Genomic DNA, 23828 nt, shown 5'->3' on the forward strand with positions numbered 1-23828 from the left:
AACGAATGGGAATATTTTCAAGTAATTTTCCCTCCAACATACTTACTTTCTAGAAAGATAGCAAAAAAAAATATTGACATGCCAGACTTGATGGGATCCTTTGTTTTGTACTGAGCAGCTGCCGCTGCTGCTCAGATGTTGTGTGAGAAGAGCAAAATATTTTTGAGAGCATAAAAAGGTGACAAGGTAACTCCAGCCATTTTGCTTTAAAAGAACCAGCTGTTTGCCCAGCTGTGTAATAAAAGAGGAAAGAGAAACTACATTGAAGGGAACTTTTGTGCTACTTCTTAGTATATAACTGAGACAAACAGATATATATATATAATGCATCTTAAAAACTTTAAGACTCATAGCACCTCTGTGAAGCTACTTGGTTACCCTTCAGGTTACCTCCTTCTTCACCTCACGACACATCAGGACACGGACTGCCAATGCCTACAGCTATACTGCATCCAACTCTTGGGCTCAACCTAATGATGATCTATAGGCGCAGTGTCAATATCGATATTCTATAATCGTAGCCGCATCTGACAGTGAAATGCCACTATCTCAGCTGTAAAGTATGGCAGTACATAATACGTGCCAGGAGATGCCCTGGGTAAACTGCCTTTCTCAACTGAAATGTGACTGGGAAGCTTGTGGGTAGGAAGCCTTCTCCCGCAAAACTGACGGGAAGATTTGTAATGACTTGGAGTCGTTAAGGGTCTGTTTCCATGTCTGCTGGTGGATAGCAACAGGACCTGGCCCACCGGGGGACCCCCTCTCTCCTTTTGTTCCCCCTCCCCAAACTATCAAAAGGTGGGAAGGACCGATGGGACAGGGAGATGCCCCAGGAGCCGGGGTTTCGGAAAACGATGGGTACGGGCAGCCCTGTAGGTGAGGCTCAGGATCTGCGATCTAAAATGGTAAAGAATCAGTTTCTCCTTACGGAGCAGGGGAGCTGGGCTGGGAAAGCCAGAAGGGTTTTGGTTAGGGGTGGCTTTTGCCCCCCACACCGTCCTCTGGTTCCTTCACGTCCCCCGGCAAACCGCTTTGGAAAACGCCCCCTGAGACCAAGCCCAGGCCGGTGTGAGAGCCAGCCAGCCAGCACGGAGGGGAACCCCTCGGCTGCCCCTCATCGAGAAACCCCAGAGGCTTCGGCGGGACCCCGGCAGCGATGTCACACGCGGGTCCGCAGGGCCCGCGGCCGGGCCTCGGGGGTCGCTTCAGGAAACACGGACAGCTGGGGGCGGCGGGTCCCCGCGGGGCCGCTCCGGAGCGGGGACCCCCGCGCCCCAGCCCCGCCGCCGCCGCCCGTGGCGGGGGTCGCCGTGCGCGTCCCCGCTCGCCCAGGGGCCGCCCCGCCGCCTCCGCCCGCCCCGCGGGGACCCCCGCCCGCGGCCGCCCCGGCCCCTGCGTGCCCGGCCGCCGGCGGGGCGGGGCGGGGCAGGGGAGGGCTCGGCCCGCTCCGGCTCCCCGGCCCGGCCAACCCGCGGCCGCCGGGGCTGAGCCATAAAAGCGCCGGGAGCCGGCGGGGCCGCGGTTCCAGCCGGCCGCAGCCGTGCCCGGCGCCTCGGGGTGGGCAGCCCGGCTGGCCCCCTCCTGCCGCCCGGCCTCCCCCAGCCCCAGGGACGGCGCCGGGCCCCCTCCCCGCCCGCCGCCCCCAAGATGCTGTTTTGGCACACGCAGCCGGAGCACTACAACCAGCACTCGACCGGCAGCTACCTGCGGTGAGTCCCGGGCAGCCCGAGCCGCCGGGGTGCCCTCGGCGGGGTGCCGGGTGGGCGAGGGCTCCCGCGGGGCTGCCTCCCCCCCGCCCCCCGTCCGCCGCGCCCGGCCCGGCGGTGCCCGCAGCCTTGCCGGGCTGCCCGTGCCGGTCCCCCGCAGGGGCCGCGGTAGCGCGGCTCGGAGGGGACGGTGCGAGCGTGGCTGGGCGCTGTCAGGAGGCGGTGGGAAACCTGCCGGCAAACCGAGAGGGCGCCCGGTTACCTCGGGATGGGATTTCTTTCTCTTCTTCTTGGGACGATGCATAAAAAGCTCAGATTTTCACTTTCTAAACTTGTCTAAACCAGCTCTTTCCTGCTTCCGCACAGTTGCATTTAATTAAATGTGCCTAATTTAAGCACAAGGGCTACTAAACAATAGCCTGTAACATGTGTAGCACAATTCTGTATTTCCTCCCTCCAAAAGACATCAAAGCAGGCAACTTTGGGAATTTCCGTTCTGCTGGGTGCTTATTAATAATTTTTTTTCTGAATATGTAAAACTGAGCTCTCGGCTGGTGTCAGTTGCTGCAGCTCCGCTGAAGTGTGATTTTGCTGAATTGCAGCAGTGGTGAGCCTGGCGGTGGCCCAGGAGCCTTCCTTTGGAAATGTCCCCCCAAACCCCGCTGCTGAGAGAGCACAGGGTTTGTCTGGTGAAGCACTGAGTGTAGGTAATAACAGCCCTTCCAAGGAGACATGCGACCTTGCCTATTCCTGTGCCTCCCTATCAGCGTATTTGCAAAGGATTTTTTTTTTTTTGACTCGGTAATAATCTCATCTTGTCAAATGATAGGATACCATGAAAGTCTTGCTTTCTGGCAGCTTCTCCACTTTATAAAAGGTTCTTCACCTCCTCTCCCTATACCAGTAAGACTGTTTTAACAGCATGTGTGTGGCAGAAGTCTTCTCTTTTGCTTTGTGCTTGCAACTCTGATTAGTTTAGGACAGTGAGAAGGGTGGCAGCAGAGCAGCATCAGCATTGGTACTTGGGCATACTGTCTCTGCATTAGAGAGTATTTATGGTGCTCAGGCTGCTTCATTAACTCCATGAAATTGTTGCACTCGAGAGTTGCAATTCAAGTTTTGGAAAAAGTAGGCTTCTACAACAGTTCCCATCCTAAAAAAAAAAAAAAGGGTGGGAGGGGGAACCCTTAAAACTCTCCCAGGTTTTCACCTTTATGCTGAAGCTTTACAGTTTTGGTCTCAACCAGCAGCCCACTTATCTGGGAAGGGAGAAAGTTACCTGAGAGCTCAGTCAGCTGGCAAAGAGTAAAATACATTGTGTGTTTATATGAACATGTGTGAAGATTTATGAGGATTTTTCTGTCGTATTGTCTTGCTATAAATGCAAATACGACTAAGGTACGGCAGAATTTACATGGTTGTCTCAGGTACACACAAAGCCTTTGATTGCTGCAAAGTATAACTGATACAAACTTTTTCTACAGCTGCTCAAGGATTGTGCTGTTTCAGCTTCCTGTGCAAAGTTGGTACAAGTGGGTATGGGGAGCCTTCAGAAAGGCAAAGCTTGGCAGAAAAATGCCCCTCTAGAAATGCATGTCTTGACACATTCCCATGGAGAGTGAACTGGCCAGAATTAGAGGTCCTTATGGAAAACAAGGGTTTTAGTCAACTGACTATCCCTGAAACACCTGAGGCTGTTGCTGCCATAAAACTTTTTAGGGCTTTTAGTCCCAGATCAATCAAAACCACCGTGGTCGCAGTAGCAGATACTCAATAAAACTGAAATTTTGTCCTAAAGCACTGACAGGTTACCTTCATACTAGCAGCCTTTCTGCCAGATCAGGTATCTTTTATTCCCCCAGCTAGCATCAAGCCAGCAAAAACAATTTAATATGTTTTTCTGGCCAGTTAAAAGGAATTTGTGTTGTGGGCTCAAGTCTGACCCAGACTTGATATTTTTAAACCTGGGCCAGATTTTGTGCAGAACTGCAGAAGCTTTCAGGCTTCAGAATTTTTTGACCTGTTCTCATCTGTAAAGCAACATGCATTCCAGTAGCACTGTGCAGACGAGTGTGTTAAGAGCAAATGTTGGCATCCAGGGTGAGCGAGATGACTGTGGAGCAGTATCAGATCCTGTGTGTAGCAATGCTATCTATTTCAAAAATCTACTGCAGGCATTTCTGTCACTTCATTACTGCAGTAAATCATCATCACTAAAGGGGGGGAAAAAAGCCTCCCTATGGCTGCAGTTAGGCAAGAGCTGTGATTGTGTCAGTAATGCCAGTAAGCAAATGAGGCTGGATGCTTTCGAGTTGGTGATAATATAGAGGGAGTGGGGTTGGAAAAGAGAATGGAAACGGAGATGGGTGTTTCTTTTCTCCTGTCTGAATCTGAAATGACACGGTTTGCTCTCTGGCTTTATTTTGCCATAAATAGGAGTACCTGTGTTGGAACCTGGTGCTTGAGCAGTTTGCTATAAACTGCTGTGCAGTTTCACTCATGACCTGCATAGCCTTCAAGGTTGTGGGTGCTGTGAGTGAACATAGGGTGGATCATTAACTGAACAGGCAAAGAAAAAAAAATCTTAATGCTCTTTCCATAAGGAGCATGACTGTACATGCTGGCATGTTCCTGAACAGTTTTTCTTGAAGATTTTTATGTATGGGATTACTGAAAGGAACAGAACTGCAGCCTCTGTAATAGGAATCTTCATACGTCTGGGGGAAATGGAGGAGAAAAAAGAATTGCTTCTTATTCTGAACTGTCTCTGTTCAACATAATCCTCCTAATTTAGAAGGGTATTAATGTCTTAAGTAGACGGACACAATGATCAGAAATGTTAGTGACGTGGGGAAGGCTAATATGGTTCTTCAGTATCAGACATGTTGACATAAGGATGCTTATTCCTGACATCTCATTTTGTACTAATCATTCTGTTGTGCTCTCAGCCTTGCTAATACCAGTTCTGCTCAGGGATTAGTGCGGGCTGGGATCAGTCTGACACTAAATCAGCAGGCAGGTCAGCGTGAAAGCCTTGTAAAGGAGCGAGAACTGGGATGGTGTACAGGTCCTAGAGAAGCTGCTCCTGAGCACCTGTGTATGCATTTGTTGAAGGTAGCCCAGTGCTGACAAGAGCTATGTAATGCCTTGAGACCAGGTTTATCAGAGTGCAAGGAGATGTCAATCGAATCAGCAGTTCATGCCATCATTTACTTGAATGTCTCCTTTTTACACTGGAGCTATCTGCTCCTCACCCTTGGCTGCTACTTGTAGACATTTTACTAATCTGACATTCAGCTGTCAAAATAAAGTGCCTTTTCTTGCTTTTTTTTTTTTTTTTTTCCTCCCTGAAAGGCTTTCATCTGAGAACCCAAGAACTCTTAAACAAGTGTACTTCCACAAGGATGAGGAATCTGTTTTTGAGAACTTTTTTCCTCATCGGGAAGACTGCTTAATTGAAAAGTAAATCAAATTTTTGTTTTAAAAACACAAATTAATTCTCAGAAATAATAATATTTTGCTAATGGTGTGTTCTTTTGTGTCTAGTGCTGACATTCTAGAGGCAGAAGTTGCCCTGTTACATTATACAGGCTAAACTTTTTTTCTTAAGCCATCCTAACTTGGTGTTTCTCCAGAGGCCATCCCCATTATCTCGGAGCATGAGGATTCAGTGCAGGTTGAGGCTAGGACACTCCATAAAGTCTTTGTAATTAAATGTGTGTGAATTCTGCATTGCAGAGATGTCCTTGCACTGCCGATCTTCAAGCAGGAAGAACCTCAGCTGTCTCCTGAGAATGATGCCAAACTGCCACCCTTTCAGTACGTCCTCTGCACAGCCACGTCACCTGCTGTGAAACTGCATGAAGAAACTCTGACCTACCTCAACCAAGGTGGGGTTTGCACTGCACTGAAGGAGGGCATATTTTCTGGGAGCAACTCATGAGAAAGAGATGTAATCCTGTATTTGTGTCTTACCGGGAGGGCAATGGGATGGGGAAAAAGAGGGATAGAGATGGGGAGAGGGGAATGGAGGAAAGGAGAAATATTTGATTTTTTGCATTCATATATCAGACTGTCAACTGTTATAAAATAATGAAGTACCACTGATTTAACTGTTGACTTAAAGCAGCATTATAGCATGCACAGTTCCCTGTGGCCAGGATGCTGGCTTGATCTCAGACAACTTAAACTGCAGCCTTCTACCTTCATTTAAAAGGCCAGATTAATTAAGCAGATTGGCAAAGTTTGGGCTCGGGAGGGCTCTTAACATGGTAAGTCCCCGAGCACTGCTGGAGGGCGTTGCCAGAGGATGAGTTAGCAGGTATCCAAGGGCTCCTCAGCCATCTGGGCAGAGCATGACATCACTCCCACTGGCTGGGTGAGGTGGCTCTGCTCGGTCCCTAACTTGACAAGTTACTGGGGTTCTGTGCAGCAAGGTCCTCCATAACTGACCTCATAGGCTAATTTTTACTCCTGGAAAAACAAGCAATGTGTGTTTCTCTAGGCTTTTTCTTCCCCTTTTGGCAGAATTTTTGCAGACACATCTGTGGTTGGAGTTTGGCTGTCACTTTGCAGCACCTCCTGCGCATGGGTCCTGGTGGTATCAGACCTCTCCAGGCACAGATTATGCTAAAACTTAGAACCTGGCAGAAAATAAGTGTAGTAAATGAGGGCACTAGCCCAGCAACAAGCTGAAGGCTGTCTGCCCTGTTACTGAGATTCCTCTCCTGCTTCAGGACACTGTTCAGCTCTCCAAGGTTTGTGCACTGAGCGTGAAGCTTGCTCAGGTGCCTCTCTGGCTAGGTTTCTCTTAATGCTTGTTCAAAGCAGAGCTCTGACCTCCCCTGGACTCTGACCTCAGATGCAGTTGGCTGCTGGATCTGTGTTGCTAGTGATCATAGAAACCCATAGAAAGATCAGCCAGGTGCTGCAGGCTGTACTCGAGGAGCCCAATGTTTCCCGTCACCTAAGCTGGCACTGTGCTGTCTCCCAGGATCAAAAGTTGCTTGAGATCTCTGACTGTCTTCCCGTTTTATCCATTCAAATACAGCAGACCCCAGGAGGAGATTATGTGGCATATCAAGGGTGAGATGGAGATGAATCTTCCTGTGAAACACAATTCTTTCCTTTTTCAGAGTAAAAGATGTTCTGTTGTGAAAAGCAGTTGATGGCCAAATATTTTAGCATACATGAGGCAGTGCCAGTTGTGTTGCTTTTTTTTTTTTTACCTAGGTAGGGCAAAAGTTAGTCAACTCTTTACACAATGCCATGAGTTTTAAAAATCTGTGTGACTAGAGCAGTCTGTTTTTCTCTGCAAGGTAAGACTGTTACTGCCTTTGCAGACAGACCATGTTGTGTTAGGCTTTCTCCTGCTTACTGTTGCAAGGAGTTGTCTCCTGCTCCATCTTGACGCAGTACTGGCCTGGATCCTTGGCAGAACACTAGTTCCTGGATATCTTTTGCATCTGTCTTTCATCTCTCAAGGGGGAAGGTGGGATGTGTCCTTGCAGAATACACCCTGGAGAGCAGGAGGCTGGACAGGCCTGGAGGAACAAAGCAGGAATGAGGCTGGCAGGAGCTGTGCAGTGGGGCCGAGTTGGGAAGGGGCTGGGGGAAGAAGTGGGCACTCCATAGTGCTGCTGGCTCACCACGGTGGATGGAAACGGCACTTTTTTTCTAGAGTCCTTGGAGTGATTAGTGGTAAAAGGTGGTGCATCTGCTGACAGTTGAATAGTTCCCTGCTTTCTGTTCCTCTTGGCAGGAGCTTTACATCTTCCTGCCACCTTAGGAGCATACTCACCTTGTTAATTTAAGCTGCCAAGCAATTTTTCTTGCTCCTAACCCTGAGATGCTCTGGGTTTCCTGAAAAACCTCTTGAAATTCAAGACACTCTATGTGTAGATAGGTTGGTGTGTTTTTCTTGTTTTTTGGTTTTTGTTTTTTTTTCTTGAGATCTTGCAATGTACCTGCTTTAAAAACCATTCTGCTCCACTCTAGCAGCCGCTTCAGAGTCCATGCCATTGCTGCACTCTTGCTTCCAGCATTTTGACTCCTAGTAGCAAAGGCAGGCCTTGACTGTAAATCTGTCTGATGTGGTCTACCTCAATACAAAATCCTTTAGACCAAAATCCCCTGCCTGTGCTAGTTAGGAGTCTGCTCCCGCATGGGTATGAGCTGCTGCAAGAAGCTTGTGGGTTAATTGAAGGTAACTGCAGATATGGGGAGAAGAGGATGATGGACCCACCCTTCAACCAGATGTGGTCAGAGATGGGCGGTCTAATTTCAGTTGGTGGGATATCAGCAAGGGCATTGCCTGGGGTTAAACAGATGAAGATTTGTCTTGCAATTGCAGGACAAAGAATCCATCTGAAGTGGCAGGTAACTTCCCATTTCACTTAGAGGTTTCTGTTCAGGAACTTCTGCATAAATGGGTGTTAGGTCTTTTTTTGACATCTGTGTCAAAAGTATCTTCCTGATGCATTGACCTTTTGGAATAAAACCAGGAGGTGTGTCTGTTTAAAAACAAATTAAAATGCTTGAGTCATATTTTTTCCTTTCAGCAATACTTCTCTGTGAGAACCACTAATTCTTGAGCTATATAGTTTCCCAGCATGTACCTGTTGTAGGTATTTTCCCATCCCTTCTCCAAAATCGGAGGAGGGTGCTGCAAGTCTTTACCTTGACCTGCTCAACACAAGCCAGGGAATCCCACCCAGGTGCTGCCACGCTTATCTCGATTGTCCTGCCTGAACTAGGGCTAAGTGCAAGTTAAAGGCTCTGACAGAAAATTAATCCACTTAATAGAATTACGATGTATGAGCCTGAGGTGTGTGGCGGAGACCTTGAGGCAGCCCATGGAGCCAATACTCACAGCATGGCAGCAGAGCTGCCACGTAGACTCCAGAGCACTGGGACCCAGTTGCAGTGCTGTAGCCTTCTCATGAAGTAATTCAGACCGTTCCTTACACCTTGCTGCCTTACGCTGGCTGTAAGCAAAGGGAGGCCTCTTGCCCCTTACCCTCTTTCTGTGCTTATCATGGTCTGGCCAAACACTGTTACATAAAACTTCCCTTCTTCCTTGTATGCTTGAGTTTTGTGATGGATTACTTTAGCAAATGGGTAACTTTGTTAATGGATGTCCCTCTACCCTGCCTGTGCTGGTGAGGGTGACAGTCACAGCCGGCTCCTAGTAAGGCAGGCACAAAGACATAGTGGCTGCCCTGGCTCCAGCAAAGCAATTCACACCCAGTGTGGTTACTTACTCGATTTGTGAGGACTGGGTTTGGGGTTTTCTGCTTGCTGGGTGACTCTTGCCACTTGCTGTCCAAATGTTCCTTCCTGACTCAAGGTCTTTGCCACTCACTAAACAATCTTTTGTCACTGTGAAGCAGCTCTGCTCCGTGCTCTGAAACACTCCACATGGCTGGTTCAGTGGCGGCCGGTGAGTGGACCAGCTTAGAAGAGGGTCCATGTGCAGAACTGGATAGAAGAAAGGTCAGGTCTGACAGAGCTATGGAGTGGGAAAAGCTGGAAGAACTGGGCAGCAAATTGAAGGCCAAGTTGCACAGCAGAGATCGAAGAGGAACTGGTGCAGAGATTCAGATGAGATCTGAAAGGGTTTCATATGGACTGGGAAGAAAGGTTGTCCAGTGCCTGTGTACAATCAGGAGAGGGGTGGGAGAGGGCCCCAGGCTTGTGGAGCATAATGACCTCTCATGAGCCTTGCTTCTTGCTGGACAGACCCAGTGAGATGGTCCGTGGCATTGAGGGGGAAGCGGTCTTTGGCCTGGACTCTCCACAAGAGTGAAGGAGGAAGCAGTGAGGGCTCATGAGATGGAGACCAGTGTTTTCAGCAAGGGCAGGGGAAGCGTTTCTGAGGGAGCTCAGCTGTCATGTAAAGTTGAGTTGGGGACATTCAGCAGTGGCAGGCTCCCAAGCTTGTCTGCTCCAGTTTGAAACCATGAGTGCTTGCTGGCTGCAGCTCTAGAACCAGCCTGTAAATGAAGTAACTAGAGTCAAGTCCCTAGCTTGGTTTCCAAAGACTGACTCATTACACTTGTCTTCCCGATCTCTTCCCCCCTGCCTTCCCACATTCTTTAGGAAACTGGAGCCAGAGCCCTGCTAGCCCAAATTGAATGTGATCTTAGTTTGCGAATCTTTAGGGCAGTTCCTATATTAAGAAATCTGTACTGGACTTCAGGAGGGTTACTCATCCAACGGGACGAAGTATAGACTTATCAGTTTGGTGTCTTAACACCGCTTCACCTTCAGTCCACAAGACTGGTAAAGGTGTTGTCCTCACACCAGGAGCTGCTGCTGGCATCGCTGCTTTGGTCAGGGACCACATCTGTCAACAGAGCTATGCCGCCCAGAAGCCTGCAACACAAACATCGCCTAACGTTTTTGGAACTAGCCCGCCTTTTAGCACTATTTCAGTGTCTCTTGTGGATAGGGATTTTCAGACAAACAATCAACCAGCAACCATATTACAAACCACTGCTTTAGCAAGAGGGCTTGATGCAGTTGCATATTCCATGGTCTGCAGTCTTACGGGGTGTGGTTTGAACGTGGCTGGTTAGAACTAGTTTCAAACGTGGACAGAAATGGGAGTAATGAAGGTGGTTCCAGGAATTGCACCAGGAGGAATGTGGAGGAAACAAGCACTGTACAGTAGATTTGAATGCTAATAAATTGAGGAAATAAAATATTCCTTTAAAAAACAAAAAAGCCAAAAAAACCCCCTGCAAAAACCTGAAAGTCATTGCCCAAGGGAATGAGCTTGTAGTGCCAGAACCACTTGTGGACTGTGAGCTATTCAAATCATGATTTTTGTTTCATGACCAGCGTTGGGTTGGCTCGGAGCCTCAGGTGTAAATTACTGCAAATAAAGGGTGGTTAAGGCTGGTGGCAGAGGGTCACTGAGAGCAGGCTGTGTGACGAATCTGGCCCTGTCCCCCAGTGGTAATTCAGAGTAACTGGCCGTCACCTGCTTGAAGAGTTTTCCTGGGCTCTGTTCAGCTCTCCAGATCTGTGGTATGTGACTTGTGTTCTTGGCCATGTGAGGATTTCAGTGTACAGCTGGTTAGGCTTAGGAAGGCTGGCCATCTCTGCTTTACAGTGTCTTCCAGGAGTTGTCTTTACTGCCAGTCCTAGACAGTTCAGAAAAGAAACAAGCCAAAAACCCAAACCATGAGAGAAAACCACTAACATCTGAGAAGACCTGTGATGATATTAGGAGCTTTGCTGTGGAGGTGCATAAGAAGCAGATGCCTCATGAAGCTAAAGATAGACTTAGCCTGAGTCTGGGTCACAGCTAAATGAAAACCCCAAATTTCAGTCCTCAGGTGCAAACACACATATCCAGGTTCAAGACACATGTGCATGAGCTGGTGCACTTTAAACTGCGCTGTGTTTAAAATCTGCTGGTTGTTGTTCTGCCTCAGGTTGCTACAGGCGTGTTCTGGTTTCTGCTCCAAGGCAAGGTGCAGAAAGCACTGGGCAATGAGCAGTCCTGCCAGAAGAGGACATCTTGAAGCCAATTGCTCTTTGCTTGGGTAGGAGATGAAATTGCTTACAACAGAAGACAAAAGAGACGCTTTGCCTCCCTTAAAAAGTCTAAAGTTCAGATTTGGTTGTCTAATCTTCTGCAGCCAGAGAGCCCAGTTTTAAACACTGAGATTTACAGTAAATGAAAAAAGCTGTTTTGTATTGACGTTAACTCCTACGTAATTGAGTTTTTATGGGGTCCCAACTGTCTGAATGTTTGTAGTTTTCCTGGAACAATTCTTTGTTTGCCTAAATGAAGTGTAGAGAAGGCTGAGTGACCAGCGCTGCCTGGGTGTGCTTCTGGTTTAATTATAGATCTGTTTGTGGGGATATTTTTGCTTTGTCCCATGCTAAAAACTATCTCTTTTCCTAAGAATTACTGTTGTTACTGACCAGGCCCTGGGTATTTTGGGGAGCTCTGGTGCTGATGGCCTCTCCTGTGTGAAAATGTGCTCCACCCTTATGTAAAATCACAGGTGCAACGACTTGGTGTCGTTGAGATTGTGAATGTCAGGTGCTCCCTGGTGGCTGCCCACCTATGCATCCTTGATTCCTCATCGTTGTGGGGTGCTATACTGTTCCTTAATTCCTTTCCACGCTGTTCCTGGGTTTGGATGGCTTAAAAAATGGCTAACAAAGCTGGTTTGTCCTTTCCTATTCTCAGATGGGCTACTTGGTGTTTTCGGTTCTTGCGGTGCACCTCTTTGTCTTTGGAGAAGGAATTTGTCTCCTGTCTGACTTTGAAGACAGCTCTGAATAGGTTCTGGTGTCTCAGCTGAAGCCATTAATTGCTAGCAGCAATTTCCCCATATGTTTGGCAACTCTGTCTTCACTTGGCAGCACAGGATAAACAACCCTGTCTCCAAACCACACCATCCCTAAGCTCACCATGAATCTTGCTTCAGATGACAGGGCACCTCTGCATAAGTAGAGCATCTGACTTCTGTTGTCCCTAGGAAGCTAGAATCTCAGTTGTCTTTTAACCAAGAGACTGTTTTCTATTCTTTCTGTAATCCTTTCTTCTGTTGCTAACATCTGGATGAAATTCAAATGGGATTGTGAACTTGCTGGATTGTAGCCTGTGTGCAACTCCTACTGGAAGCCCCTAGACTGCATTTTGTTCTCCTGCTTCCATAAATCTTCAATATCTGTGAAGGAAGGAAGTGCTCAGAAGCTCTTCTGACAGTAATGAGAAGTAAGAGACTATCTGTACAATTTTTTCAGTATAGTCCATGTCCCTGTTTTACTTTCCCCCATTATCCATATCTACTTTGAGATTCCTGTAATTATGATGGTGAAAACTTTGCCTGTCGTTTTACAGCATTTGATGGTTATATCAACATGTACCTATCAATCTGAGAAGATGTGGAAATTTTCCGATTAGCTTCTTCTGATTTACAGTGTCCTAAAAGATCACCTTTTAAGTAGCAATAAGAAGCTTAAGAAATACTGTAGTTTTGACATGATTAGCCATTTTATAGGAGCAATATACTTTTTTTATAGAAGTAATATTCTTTTTTTCCTAAAGAGGCTGGAAAAAAGTACCTTTTTTTTCCCCCTTTTGCTTCAGACCAAGCATTTATTATGTGTTCCTGAAACTAGACAGCAAGTACTTGAGCAGTGAGATTCCTCTTGTCCTAGCTTGGTGCCATATTTGTGCCTGGTGTCAAAGGTACAGTCTGCTTTGACAGAACAGTTGCCAGTCTCATCTTCTCCCCTGCTCTGTGGTAGGCACTGGCTGAGTAGCCATGTGCAGGAGTGGGACTTGCTTTCTCCCAGTTTCTTCCTGCAGAAACGTGGTGAAGGAAGTGACTCACCTGAGGGCATCTGAGGGAGATGCTGGGTGGGGTCAGGAGTCGTACTCAGCTCTTCTGCATCCCTCTTCAGCACCCTCAGCCAGAACCACTCTTCTTAGTTATCTGAAACTCAAGTAAATATTACACACAAAGCTACTCTTACAGAGCTATAAAACCTGTTGTCCAAATTGACTTAAAACAGGTTGAAACCAGAAAAAGCCTGTATTTTTTACTTACACAGAGGGGCTGACGTTTTCTGAGCTGGACAGATGTGACTAAGATAGTCTAGGGTGTTTCAAGTATATGCTAGAGAAGTGGAAATACAGGAATAAATTATTTTCACAGGGCAGATATTTTTTCAGCTTTCCATCAGAAATCCGTAATGTCTTCACTGATTAATTTATATTAAAAATTGAAGTTTATACCATGGCTTAGATTAGGTGTGGTCCAACAAAATGGACAAGGTGCATGCAAGAGAAGTCCAAGTGCACACGGTGAACCTAGCAGCTGGGACTGTTTCTGTATCTACTGGTTGGTTTTGCATCCTTGATTCAAAGTTAGACTGTAGTCGTGGAGGAATTAAATGTGCCTCCCTCTCTTTTGACTGGAAACCACTGTAAATGAGGGTGTTTCTGTTGGTGCCTGTTAGCTATGAAGTGTCACCACTGTAAAACAGACAGTCTTCAAGAGCCTGGGAAGAGTAGGGCTCAGTCAAATGCTTGTATAGTAAATGAGCACAGAATTTTTTTTCCAGCGAACTTGGCTCTGAGGCATGTGTTTGGCTTTCCCACAAGAGAGTGGTAGGGCAAGAGAAAAAAATGGACAAAGAAACCCCCTTGAGTTGCAGGCAGATTGTAAAAGGAGGAAAAACATAGGAAGAGACATGATGACAGTGAAGCTCAATGGTGCGGTAGTAGATTTAGTAGTTGGATTGGGCTGCTGTGTTCCTGTAGTCTTGCTACGCTGGTGGTAGTGGCACGTAGGGCAGGTACCCGCAGTGCTGGGCTTGGATGGGTACCAGCGCACAGTGGAGCTAAGGTGGCTCTGCTGCACAGAGAAACGGGAGGAGGCAGGAGAAGGGCAAGACTGAATACTAAAGCAAGGCACGTGTAAATCATGGTTCTTACTGCCACGGTGCAAGCAAGTTCGGAAGGAGACCACACAAAAGAGGAGTTTGTGAGTGTTGGCCATGGCTGGGCAGCTTGATATGGGTACAATCTGAACACTGAATACCAGAAGCTGGGAAGATATGGCCAGGAAGGGGCTGTCTGTGTTCATCCTGCTCCGTCGCTGGGTGCTTATAATTGTCTGCTGTGTTGAAGATGAGATGCGGGCCTGCATTGTCAGGATGACTCTTGTGTTGCTTTTGCATTTCCTGGCCCACAGTTGGTCCTCCTTTGCAGGATTTCCATGTTCCTAGCATAGTGGGAGCTTTCAGGGTGGCCTATTGTGTAGCTGGTGAATTCATAATATCCACTGGATAAACATCTCCTACAGCATCTTGTCAAATGAAGCTGCAGTAACCAACTGCAGAATATCCACTGCCATTTGTGTCTCAGGGACAGAGGATTTTCTGCCCTTGCTCCTTGTCCTGCAGAGTGCCCACACATGGGATGCTTCAGAAAGTCTTATGCTAATTTTTATTTTTGCTTTTGTCTGGCTAAAAAGGTGTGGGCAATCAAGAATTCAAGTTCAGATGCCAGCTCTGTCACTCTTGCCTGTTTACCCTGGGGGTTCCTTAATTTTTTGTGTCAGAAAAATCTTTGTGCCTGCTGCCCTGAATAGTTGTGTTTGGCTGTTTCAAAGATGATCCTCCTGCCTGCTGGATGTGCTTCGGTTTGGGAGGATAAATGCTTACCTTTTTTTTTTTTTTTTTTTTTTTTTTTTTCCCCTACTGTGCGCTGCATTTGACTGTCAGCATTCCTTTGCCTTTATCTGTGCGCTATTTAGGATGTCCATATAAAGTTGCTAAATGGAATTTTTATTGGCCAGCTTGGCTTAATAATCAAACAGTTTCCAGGCTGGTTCTGTCTAGTGCTGTGTGGATCCATTCTGAGAAAGAGGACTTGCAGCTGGGTTTTTTTTTTTGTTGTTGTTGTTTTTTCCACAGATTTTTGTTGGGGCTATTGCTTACTCTAAGGTTAGGGTTTAATTAACTGCTGGAAAGGCAAGCAGACTACTTGGCTAGATTAAGTAAGGCCTGAGTCATATTGGTCTGGAACACCAGCATCCTAATTGGGAATTAGTGTATCGTATTGGTGTATCATGCAGAAAACCACAAAATGTGTAGTACAAGTATGTAATGCCAAAACAGAATGTAATCTTGAAACGTAATGCCAAAACAAAAAAAAGCAAGTTTTGTGTGTGGCCGTGTAGCAAATTATCTTTGAACAAAATGTAACTTTGAGCTTGAAATAACGATAACCTTTTATAATCAGAAATTGCCTGAAATTCCTGATGGCTGACTAAATTCCAGCAATGGAAATCAGTTAAGCTGTTGTGGCTTGCACCTTTTGAGCAGGTGAAAGCATTTCCATGTTGAACTAAATTATTTTTCATCCATAGCAGATTGTTGACTTTTTGTCCTTTGGTCCCCAAATGAAGTGGTCATGCCTGCATTTAATGTGTGTTAATTACCAAAGGCAATAAAAGGTTAAAAAGTAAACGGTCTATAAATCCTCTTTAAGATAGATGCAATTGTTTAAGAATCACCAAGCAGGAACTCTCTGGACCTGGGTGGTTACTACTTTGCTGGATATTACTCTTGTTTGTAAAGCAGAGTTGCTCAAACTCTAGCCTAGGAGGAGATTGCATAAATTTGCTGTTGCTCAGGGAATGTCTGTTCAAAATACAAATTACAGTGTATCATCACCCGCCCAGGTTTTTATTGGTGCCCCTGAAGCTTTCAGTGAAGCCAGGAGACAAATTGCATCTCAGGAATTTACTGTGGTTTTCTAAAAATTTATTACCGTACTGCTCTCTGCCTGAGGTAGGGAAGAAGGGTTGCATCAGGCTGTGTGCAAGGGGAGCACCGGGTCGCCCAGGCAGGCGGGAGGCTGCTTTGGCCATGCTGGCGATTTGCTTGCACATAGTGGCAGGGATGCTTTAGGTGCCCTTGTATGCCTGCACCCAATATTACAGTACGAGCAGAGCCCCAGCTCGCTGCCAGCTTTGAAGCTACCTTGGACTTGTGGTGCCACTATGGCCAGCGTTGAGAGCACGGAGGGAAAGGGGTTTCAGCAAGTTGCTGGCCTTGAGCACTGGGCTTAAGACTAGCATTCAGCAGTCTTGCATGTCATCTGGGTCAAGTGGGGCTGCTCTAAAGCTGCCACTGCTCTCCATTGCCATAGATGTGTTCTTCAGGCTTTTCTTTCCATCGGAGCCCCGTGAATGTTAAACCCTTGGCAGCTGAGGATCACATACGACCCTGGTCAAGGTCAGATCGTTCAATCACATCGTTGCAGAATCTCAGTGTTGGTACCCTCTGCTGCTGTCCCCAGCTTTACAACCAAGAGATGACTCAGAAAGATGTAGTCTAACCTGTATTAATATGTATTTCCATCTGAGACAGATGGAAAAACTCAGTATAGGGAGCTCTCCATATTTCAGCTGTCTGTTTTGGGCTTAGCTAGTTGCAGTCTGTCTTGGCAACTGGGAATACAGTTTGTTTTAGTCACGCTTGCAGCCACATTTCTTTACAGATTTTGATACCCAAGTAAGAATGATCTGTTACTGATTTAGTTTTAGCAGAAAATTGCCAGTTTATGCCTGCTAGTGCTGGTGAGTCAGTGATGCAGGATTCATGGATGACCGTGTACCAGAGCCTTGAGTGACTTCTTTGCCCTCGTTGACACCAGGGGGACTTCAGCTTTCTTGAGGTTAGGTCTCTGTTACTCCCTTTATTTTACAATGGAATCTTGTTTTCTAACATCCAAGTACTGATTCTTTAGGGCTTTTTTCCCCTGCAGTTGTTCTAATTATAAGGCTGAGATCGTAATTCACCATTTCAGGAGCTTTGCTGGTAGCAGTGGTGGAGAACATAGGGTAAACAAGATTTGGAAGGTATTTTTCAAGGAAAAAAACATAATCCAAGCAATTTGGTGCTATGAAAGTACCAGTATCTGAATGCTGTCCATGCTATACCAATGAATTACGGGTGCCATGAGCTGCAAAGCAGTGAATTTGCTGGAATAAGTTGTAGGGAGAATGAATTTTTCAAAATAAATACCAAAACTTTTATACGTAAAGGAATTGTGAGGAATTAGGACATAATTGTCACTGACAGAGTTCCACAGAGAGGGAAATAAACTGTGTGTTTTCTGAAGCCTGGCTGGGAGCAGCCTTGTTTTGATAACAGTTCTGTGTAGTAACTGGAGTTAAACATTCAGAGGTCAAAGGGAAAGCAGTTAGCACAAATGACCATTTTGACTGATTTTTTTTTTTTTTTTTTTTTTTTGTGTGGTGTAAACCAAGTTCCAGGGCTTACATCAGATGACCCATATATCTTTCATGAAAACATTTTATTCCCTCTTTGGCTTTCCATTTAATATTAACTCTGTCTCCACTACAGTTTCTTTTTTACCAGTAGGCAGAATCTGTTTTGAACTCCATCCAAACTGAATCACTCCCATCAGGAGATGTGCGGTGCCAGGTTGTGGTACTGTTCCTATCCCATGCAAGTGGTTGAAAGGTGCATGCTGCGGAGTTTTTGAGTGATAGATCCTAGTTTGACAGGAACATGGCCGATGTTTTTGTCCCTGTTATTTTGTTGCCTCATTGGAACTACAAATAAGCAAATCAGGCTGACCAAAGATTAGGAGTTTATCAGTGCACAAAGGTGTCCCCAAAACCTGCTCATTCCTAAGATACTTGCTGAACGGGTGGCAGTGCTTCTGGTTCTGTCATTGCCTTCCTCTGTAGCACAGCTCATGCCACTTCTGCCTCTGTCCCTGCTACCCCATCTGAATACAGCTGTAGATGTTTTTTGCTACCTCTTGGACTCTCATGGTCTCAAATCCTAGATTAATTTTCTATAATGATCAGTTAGCCTTATTTTTGCATGGGAATGAACTGTTAGTGCAAGACGTGCTTGGCTGTGTAAATTTGGGGCAATTAACTGTATTGCCCTATAGCTGGTGAAATCTATCCCCAAAGTGAGGCACTGAGCAGCCAAGTACTTCATACAAGAGATACACACATGTGGTATATACACGGGTACGTAGTACAGCCCATGTGGTGCTTCAGAACATGGTTTAATGGTGGACTCGGTAGTGCTGAGTTAACGGTTAGACTCAACGATCTTTAGGGTCTTTTCCAACCTAAATGGTCCTATGATTCTATGAGAGAAAACCAGTGTTGTGAACCTGAACCTGATGTTTTTATGATAATGCAACAGTATTGATTATGCAGGGAGATGCATATATCTCTGAAGACTGCCAAGTGAACAATATTAATGTCTATCAGTGGGAACATCAGAAAGTCTCTGGAAGACCTCAGTTTTACGACTGTGATTTACAAAAGCCACTTCTGTTGTCCAGCAGCCTTCAAAGGAAGGTCACTGTTGTCATTTTGGTTTGCTTATGTGCAAAGAGATGGGTTAAGATCTATGCATGCATCCAGTGCTTAATTTGGTACTTCATACGGTTTCTTCTCCCCTCTACCCATGCCCTAAGCCACTTGTTGGATTCAAGGGTCGTTTCCTGTTTGCAGAACTCCTGTTGACATGAGTAGGAGTGTTGTGCAAACATTTGGGGCTTCAATGTGGCCTCTCTTGTCCTTTTTTTTTCTTTTCCTGCCAGCCAGCTGAATAAGCACCATTATCCTGGTGCTGTAGCGATAGGGTCTGTACTCACGTGGGCAACTGGAAAAGCTAGGATTCCCAAAAGGGAACCTGCCTGAAACACGGTGCCCTTCTGACACATATGCTGTCATAAGTCTTCTATTTCTAGATCCAGATCCAGAAATATAGCATTTTTTTGTCTCTGCTGGCAGCAACTGCTTAGAGGGAGATAGATCTGCTTTGCAGTTTTCTGCAGGGCGGTCCTGCAGAGATACTGGTTGAGCCAGAAAATCCAAACTGATCTCCTTCTCGGTGCCTGCTCTGTCATACCCTGTACATTTTTCAGTAAAAGGGAGGATAGCAAGATGAACAAGAAAAACCGGCTATGAGGTATACATATGCTCCGTTAATCCTAATGATCCTGTCCTGCCTCTGCACCGGCTGTAGGTTTATTGTGAAGAGTTGACCCTATACGATGAACTTTCGTGGTGTCTTAGCCATTTATGTGTAAGCTATTGAGACATCATTCTCTTTTGTCTGCTGTCAGCCTTGGAGGGAGGTGTTATTTCAGAAACCAATTCTACTGAACTGGCTAATTCCTTACGCTGAGGGTGGCGTGGTGCTGAAGCATGAATTCTCTTTCCCGGCACTGGTCCTTGCACACAGTGTAATACCCATTGCTGTTTTCATGTGCATGTCTGAAGGGGTATTTGTGCCCTGGGCAGCCACGTTCAAGGCCTTATGGAACAAATCTTTTATTTCTGGTTCACCAAAACACCTTACAGGCCTGACTGCTCACTGAAGGTGGCAAGAGTTTGCTCAGGTTGCCTCCTCTGCAGAATAGTGCCTAGACCTGTTGTGCCAGCAGCTCTTCACACAACCATTGCTTCAGCAGAAGGTACAAGCAAAGGCAGTGCTGTTAGAGCCATATAGCCTGGGGGGACAACTGCCCTGAATTTCTTGCTGACTCTCTGAAAGGTGACCAGAAAACTGTAGCACCCCGGGAGACAGAAAGGATCGATGCCCTTAACTGAGAGCTTTTAGCTGCCAAAAGATAAACCTTCCCCTTGGATTTCTGCTGTGCTTTAGTGCCTACTCGATTACTGGGGCAAATGCATTATGTTACCAAAAAATGAGTTTTCCCTGATCAAACATATGCTTTATTAGCCACGTAAATGCCAGCATGACTCTCTCATTGCTACAACATATTAAACACCTTGGAAATGTTTCCTTAAACTCTAGGTCAGTCTTATGAAATCCGTCTACTTGAGAATAGGAAATTGGGAGAGTTTCAAGATTTAAACACAAAATATGTAAAGGTAAGGAGAAATATAGATTTCTTTTCTTCCTGCTACTACATACAGCCTCTAATGAAGGGCCTGACCTTGCTCACACTGAGACAATGGAAAATACTTTGCCATTGTTTTTAATGGGAGCCGGGCTGATGGAGTCATTGAGTGCTAGTTTCATGGGACTATCTGGCTTGGCTTTACAGGGCTTCAGGGGAACCTTTATTCTGGTTGTGATCATGACCCCAGAGTTTCACTGTGAATATTGGATTCGGGGGAATCCCAAAGTTCAGAGGTGAACACGGTCAAAACTGCTGAGAGGCAGACTTGTCTCCCTTCTTAACCCCAGCAGCGTGCCTGGGTTGTTACATGTCAAATGGAGGATCCTGGTGTTTATATCATTCTGCCATGCAGATTCTACATAGCTCCAGTTCACTTTGGTAATGGGCATGATTATGAACATCTAGAACTTGATCGTTTAGTTTGGGGGATTTTTTTGTGGTTTCCCCCACTCCCAAAACAGTTCAAATTCAAAAACTTTGGTCCAGACTTTGGTTCTGGATCCAACCTTCAAGCCTTCCTCTCCCCAATTCTTGGCTGTTCTGCCTCAGGATTTCTTTTGAGAAGTGGGGACTAGTTGCAAAATTTGGATTCAAGTTTAGGCAGTTCTCAATTTGTCTTTTGGCCCATTTCAGGAAGCATGTGGTTTGGGGTTCCAATTTTGCAGGCATTTCCACTGTGGCTTACTTGCTTCTTGGAGCTAGGGTTTGATTTGGGGTGTTTCTCAGGTTCATTGGCAAAAATTTCTCGCTCATTTGAAATGGAAGTCCCAGCAGGAGCATGGACTTGAGAAACTGGGATGTAAGTTGTCATTAACTCACACAAGTGTAGCAATCTGAATATGCAAAAGGATATATTAGTTAGGAGTACTTTGGACTTGTCTGCCCTTATTCCAGCCTTTTTTCTCCAGTTATTGACGTGGCTGCACCATTGCAGACCAGAGATGAAAATACTCCTGTTACAGAAGCTTTCCTATTCTATACTTGTTTAACCACACGGGGGAAAATCCAATGACTGGCTGTTAATGGCTGGAATCAAGTTTAATTCCCATTGACAAGGTGTCTGGGCATGCCAGCTCCCCCGGTGCAGGGACTGGTGAGCTGGCTTTCGCATTTGTTAATCAGACTGGGATATACTGGGGTTGGCCATGGTACAGACACATTAAATATTACCCCCATGTGAGCCATTTTTGGGTATGGAGGCAGTACAGCGATGTTTACATGGCACAACACCTAAGATTAGGTGGACGTTGCTATAGTGCTTCCACACCAAATCCCAGAAAGCTGTACAGGGCTGCGTTATGCAGTGTAGTGTAGAAATGCCCTGTGAAGGGGAAAGTGTGTTGCTCTCTTACTCGGGGGTCCCTTAGGAATTCATTAAACACGGTGATGGGTCTCTTAGGTAGACCCTCTACTCTCCTCCTGAACTGGGGTGAGAAACATAACAGAACAGCTTTTGCTTCTACTCTGGAAAACCAAAGTAATCTCGAGAGAAGGGCCTCTGGATCACGTTGTTCATCTTGCTATCTTTTCTTAACAGAGCATAATTCGTGTAGTTTTCCATGATCGACGCCTGCAGTACACAGAGCATCAGCAGCTTGAGGGCTGGAGGTGGAGTCGTCCTGGGGACCGCATCCTTGATATAGGTGAGACTATTTCATTATGATTCCTGTGCGGTGTTTGGAAATGAGATGCTGAATGATATATGGACTGTTTGCATCTATGTTTAGGGGGTTTTTTGTGTCCTACTCTCTTAGGAATCCTGTATGTCTTTGGGTGGGAAGGTGATCTAGCACTGTAGGTCCCAAATAGATATATTGTTGGTGGATTAGCTTTTCACGTACATCTTGTGATTGTATGGAAATGCTTTCTCTTCTTCAATTTAATATTTTTAAAATTTTAGGGGTTTTCTTCTACAGATATTCCGCTGTCAGTTGGTATCTTGGATCCCAGGGCCAGCCCAACCCAGTTGAACACTGTTGAATTTCTGTGGGATCCATCAAAGAGAGCCTCAGCATTCATTCAGGTAAGAGAGAAGTGATATTTTTGTGACAAACACAATGGAGAGATCTCTTATAAAGATGTGAAGAGTTAAGGAAGCCAAGACATGAAGAAGAGAGAAAGATGCTAATGATAATACACAAACTCACATGACAATCATGTATAATTAATTTGTAGGGTAATTGCTAAACCAGCTTGCTAGCAACTTGCTAGCTTTGGAGTACTACCTGCTATAGCTAGAATTTTCTTTTGGAAAAGAAAATAATTCACGTTGCTTTCTAAGCACGGGTTTTGTCTGGAGGAAATGGTTCACAACCTGTTAGTTTTGCTTGTTTTTCTTTCATGAGCATTTCTCATCCCAAACACCAACTATCTGTTTTTAATCTGTATGTGGGATTTGCTTAAGTTCAAGGATGCTTTTCCTGATGCCCTGTTTCTTTCTGGGCCGCTTGTTCTTCTAGTTGTTTTGTCCTGAGGAACAGAAATGAAAACGTATGAACTCTTCTGCCTCTCTCAGTTTCTTGGAAGGAGCCAAAACCTCATGTTCAAACAAAACCTGAAATTCAGATTTGCACAGCTTCCAGAGATAAGCACAGCTTTTGTTTTGCCAGGTACATTGCATCAGCACAGAATTTACTCCACGGAAGCATGGAGGAGAGAAAGGGGTGCCCTTCCGGGTGCAAATCGACACCTTTAAGCAGAACGAAAATGGTGAATACACAGAACACTTGCATTCTGCAAGCTGCCAGATCAAAGTGTTCAAGGTATGAGGTAGTTTTGGCTTTGTCATCAACTAGATTAAGACTCAGAAATATGCAGTTTGTAAATTTTGTAGGAGTGATGTAATAGCAGAGTAGAAGAACAGACTTTTAACCAAGTATGCTCAAGATCTTGAACAGGACTCTTGCACACAAAGTGACCTAAACACTGAGCTACACAGCAATTCTAGTTAAAATCAGATGACCCAAGTGCTGCACCAAGACTTACACTAGTCCATTGTGCCTTGAACACTCTACAAATACTGAGCTATTTAGGGTATCCACTGTATCCACTAGGAGCACCTAGGCAATGGAGACATGATGGCATCTCCAGTTTCTTTCAGTCCTTCATGAACGAGAGTACATCTTGAAGATCTCAAATACCCTCTTTTTTATTGTAGCAGCGTTCCTCTCCATGCTACCTGGAGGAGAGAAAGATTCAGAGAGAAAGCATCTCTGTAGCTCCTAGTCTGGGCTTCGCAGAACTGTAGCCACTCAACAACAAGCTTTTCATAGGCCTGCTATCTCAAAGGATCTGCTGCTCCAGTTTTGCTCCTGTGAGCAGTGTCTTTCCTGTTTCTGGAGAAATGGTACAAGTACCAGTTGAGGTGCATGGGCCTTACGGTCTGAAATAGTTGGTATCCAATCTCAGGGCTGTGGTCAGCATATTTTGGAATTGCAACAGGCATTAATGAGGGATGTTTTAGAAACAGTAGAGATGCTTGTCTAATTTTTTTGTCTAGAGAATGCAGATCTGATCTTGTTCCTTATGTAGAGTCCCCATAAATCTTATGGAGACTTGTGAGCAGATTAGGAAAAAAAAAATATCTCTTGGCCTCTGTCTCCAAACTTGTAATACTTGGCATAAGGGAAAGCTTGTGCTTGTGCTTATAG

The 23828-nt window shown here is 45.6% G+C and overlaps 1 protein-coding gene across 3 annotated transcripts in view; it reads left to right on the plus strand.

Annotated features, from left to right (window-relative positions):
- The first annotated feature begins 1538 nt into the window (after positions 1–1538).
- TFCP2L1 (transcription factor CP2 like 1) overlaps positions 1539–23828 on the plus strand; it is a 37360-nt gene continuing 15070 nt past the window's right edge. For 2 of the 3 annotated variants that reach the window (XM_040603076.1, XM_040603077.1), the window contains exons 1-6: positions 1539–1709; positions 5445–5596; positions 20070–20146; positions 21716–21821; positions 22095–22201; positions 22788–22940. In XM_040603076.1, the coding sequence (XP_040459010.1) occupies positions 1648–1709; positions 5445–5596; positions 20070–20146; positions 21716–21821; positions 22095–22201; positions 22788–22940 (657 nt within the window). In that variant the 5' untranslated portion in view covers positions 1539–1647. Of the gene's footprint in view, positions 1710–5444; positions 5597–5630; positions 5659–20069; positions 20147–21715; positions 21822–22094; positions 22202–22787; positions 22941–23828 lie in introns of those variants that run through there. The other variant, XM_040603078.1, reaches the window with a different exon arrangement.

The sequence above is a fragment of the Falco naumanni genome, chromosome 8 (assembly GCF_017639655.2).
Source record: "Falco naumanni isolate bFalNau1 chromosome 8, bFalNau1.pat, whole genome shotgun sequence".
Taxonomy (NCBI): Eukaryota; Metazoa; Chordata; class Aves; order Falconiformes; family Falconidae; genus Falco; species Falco naumanni.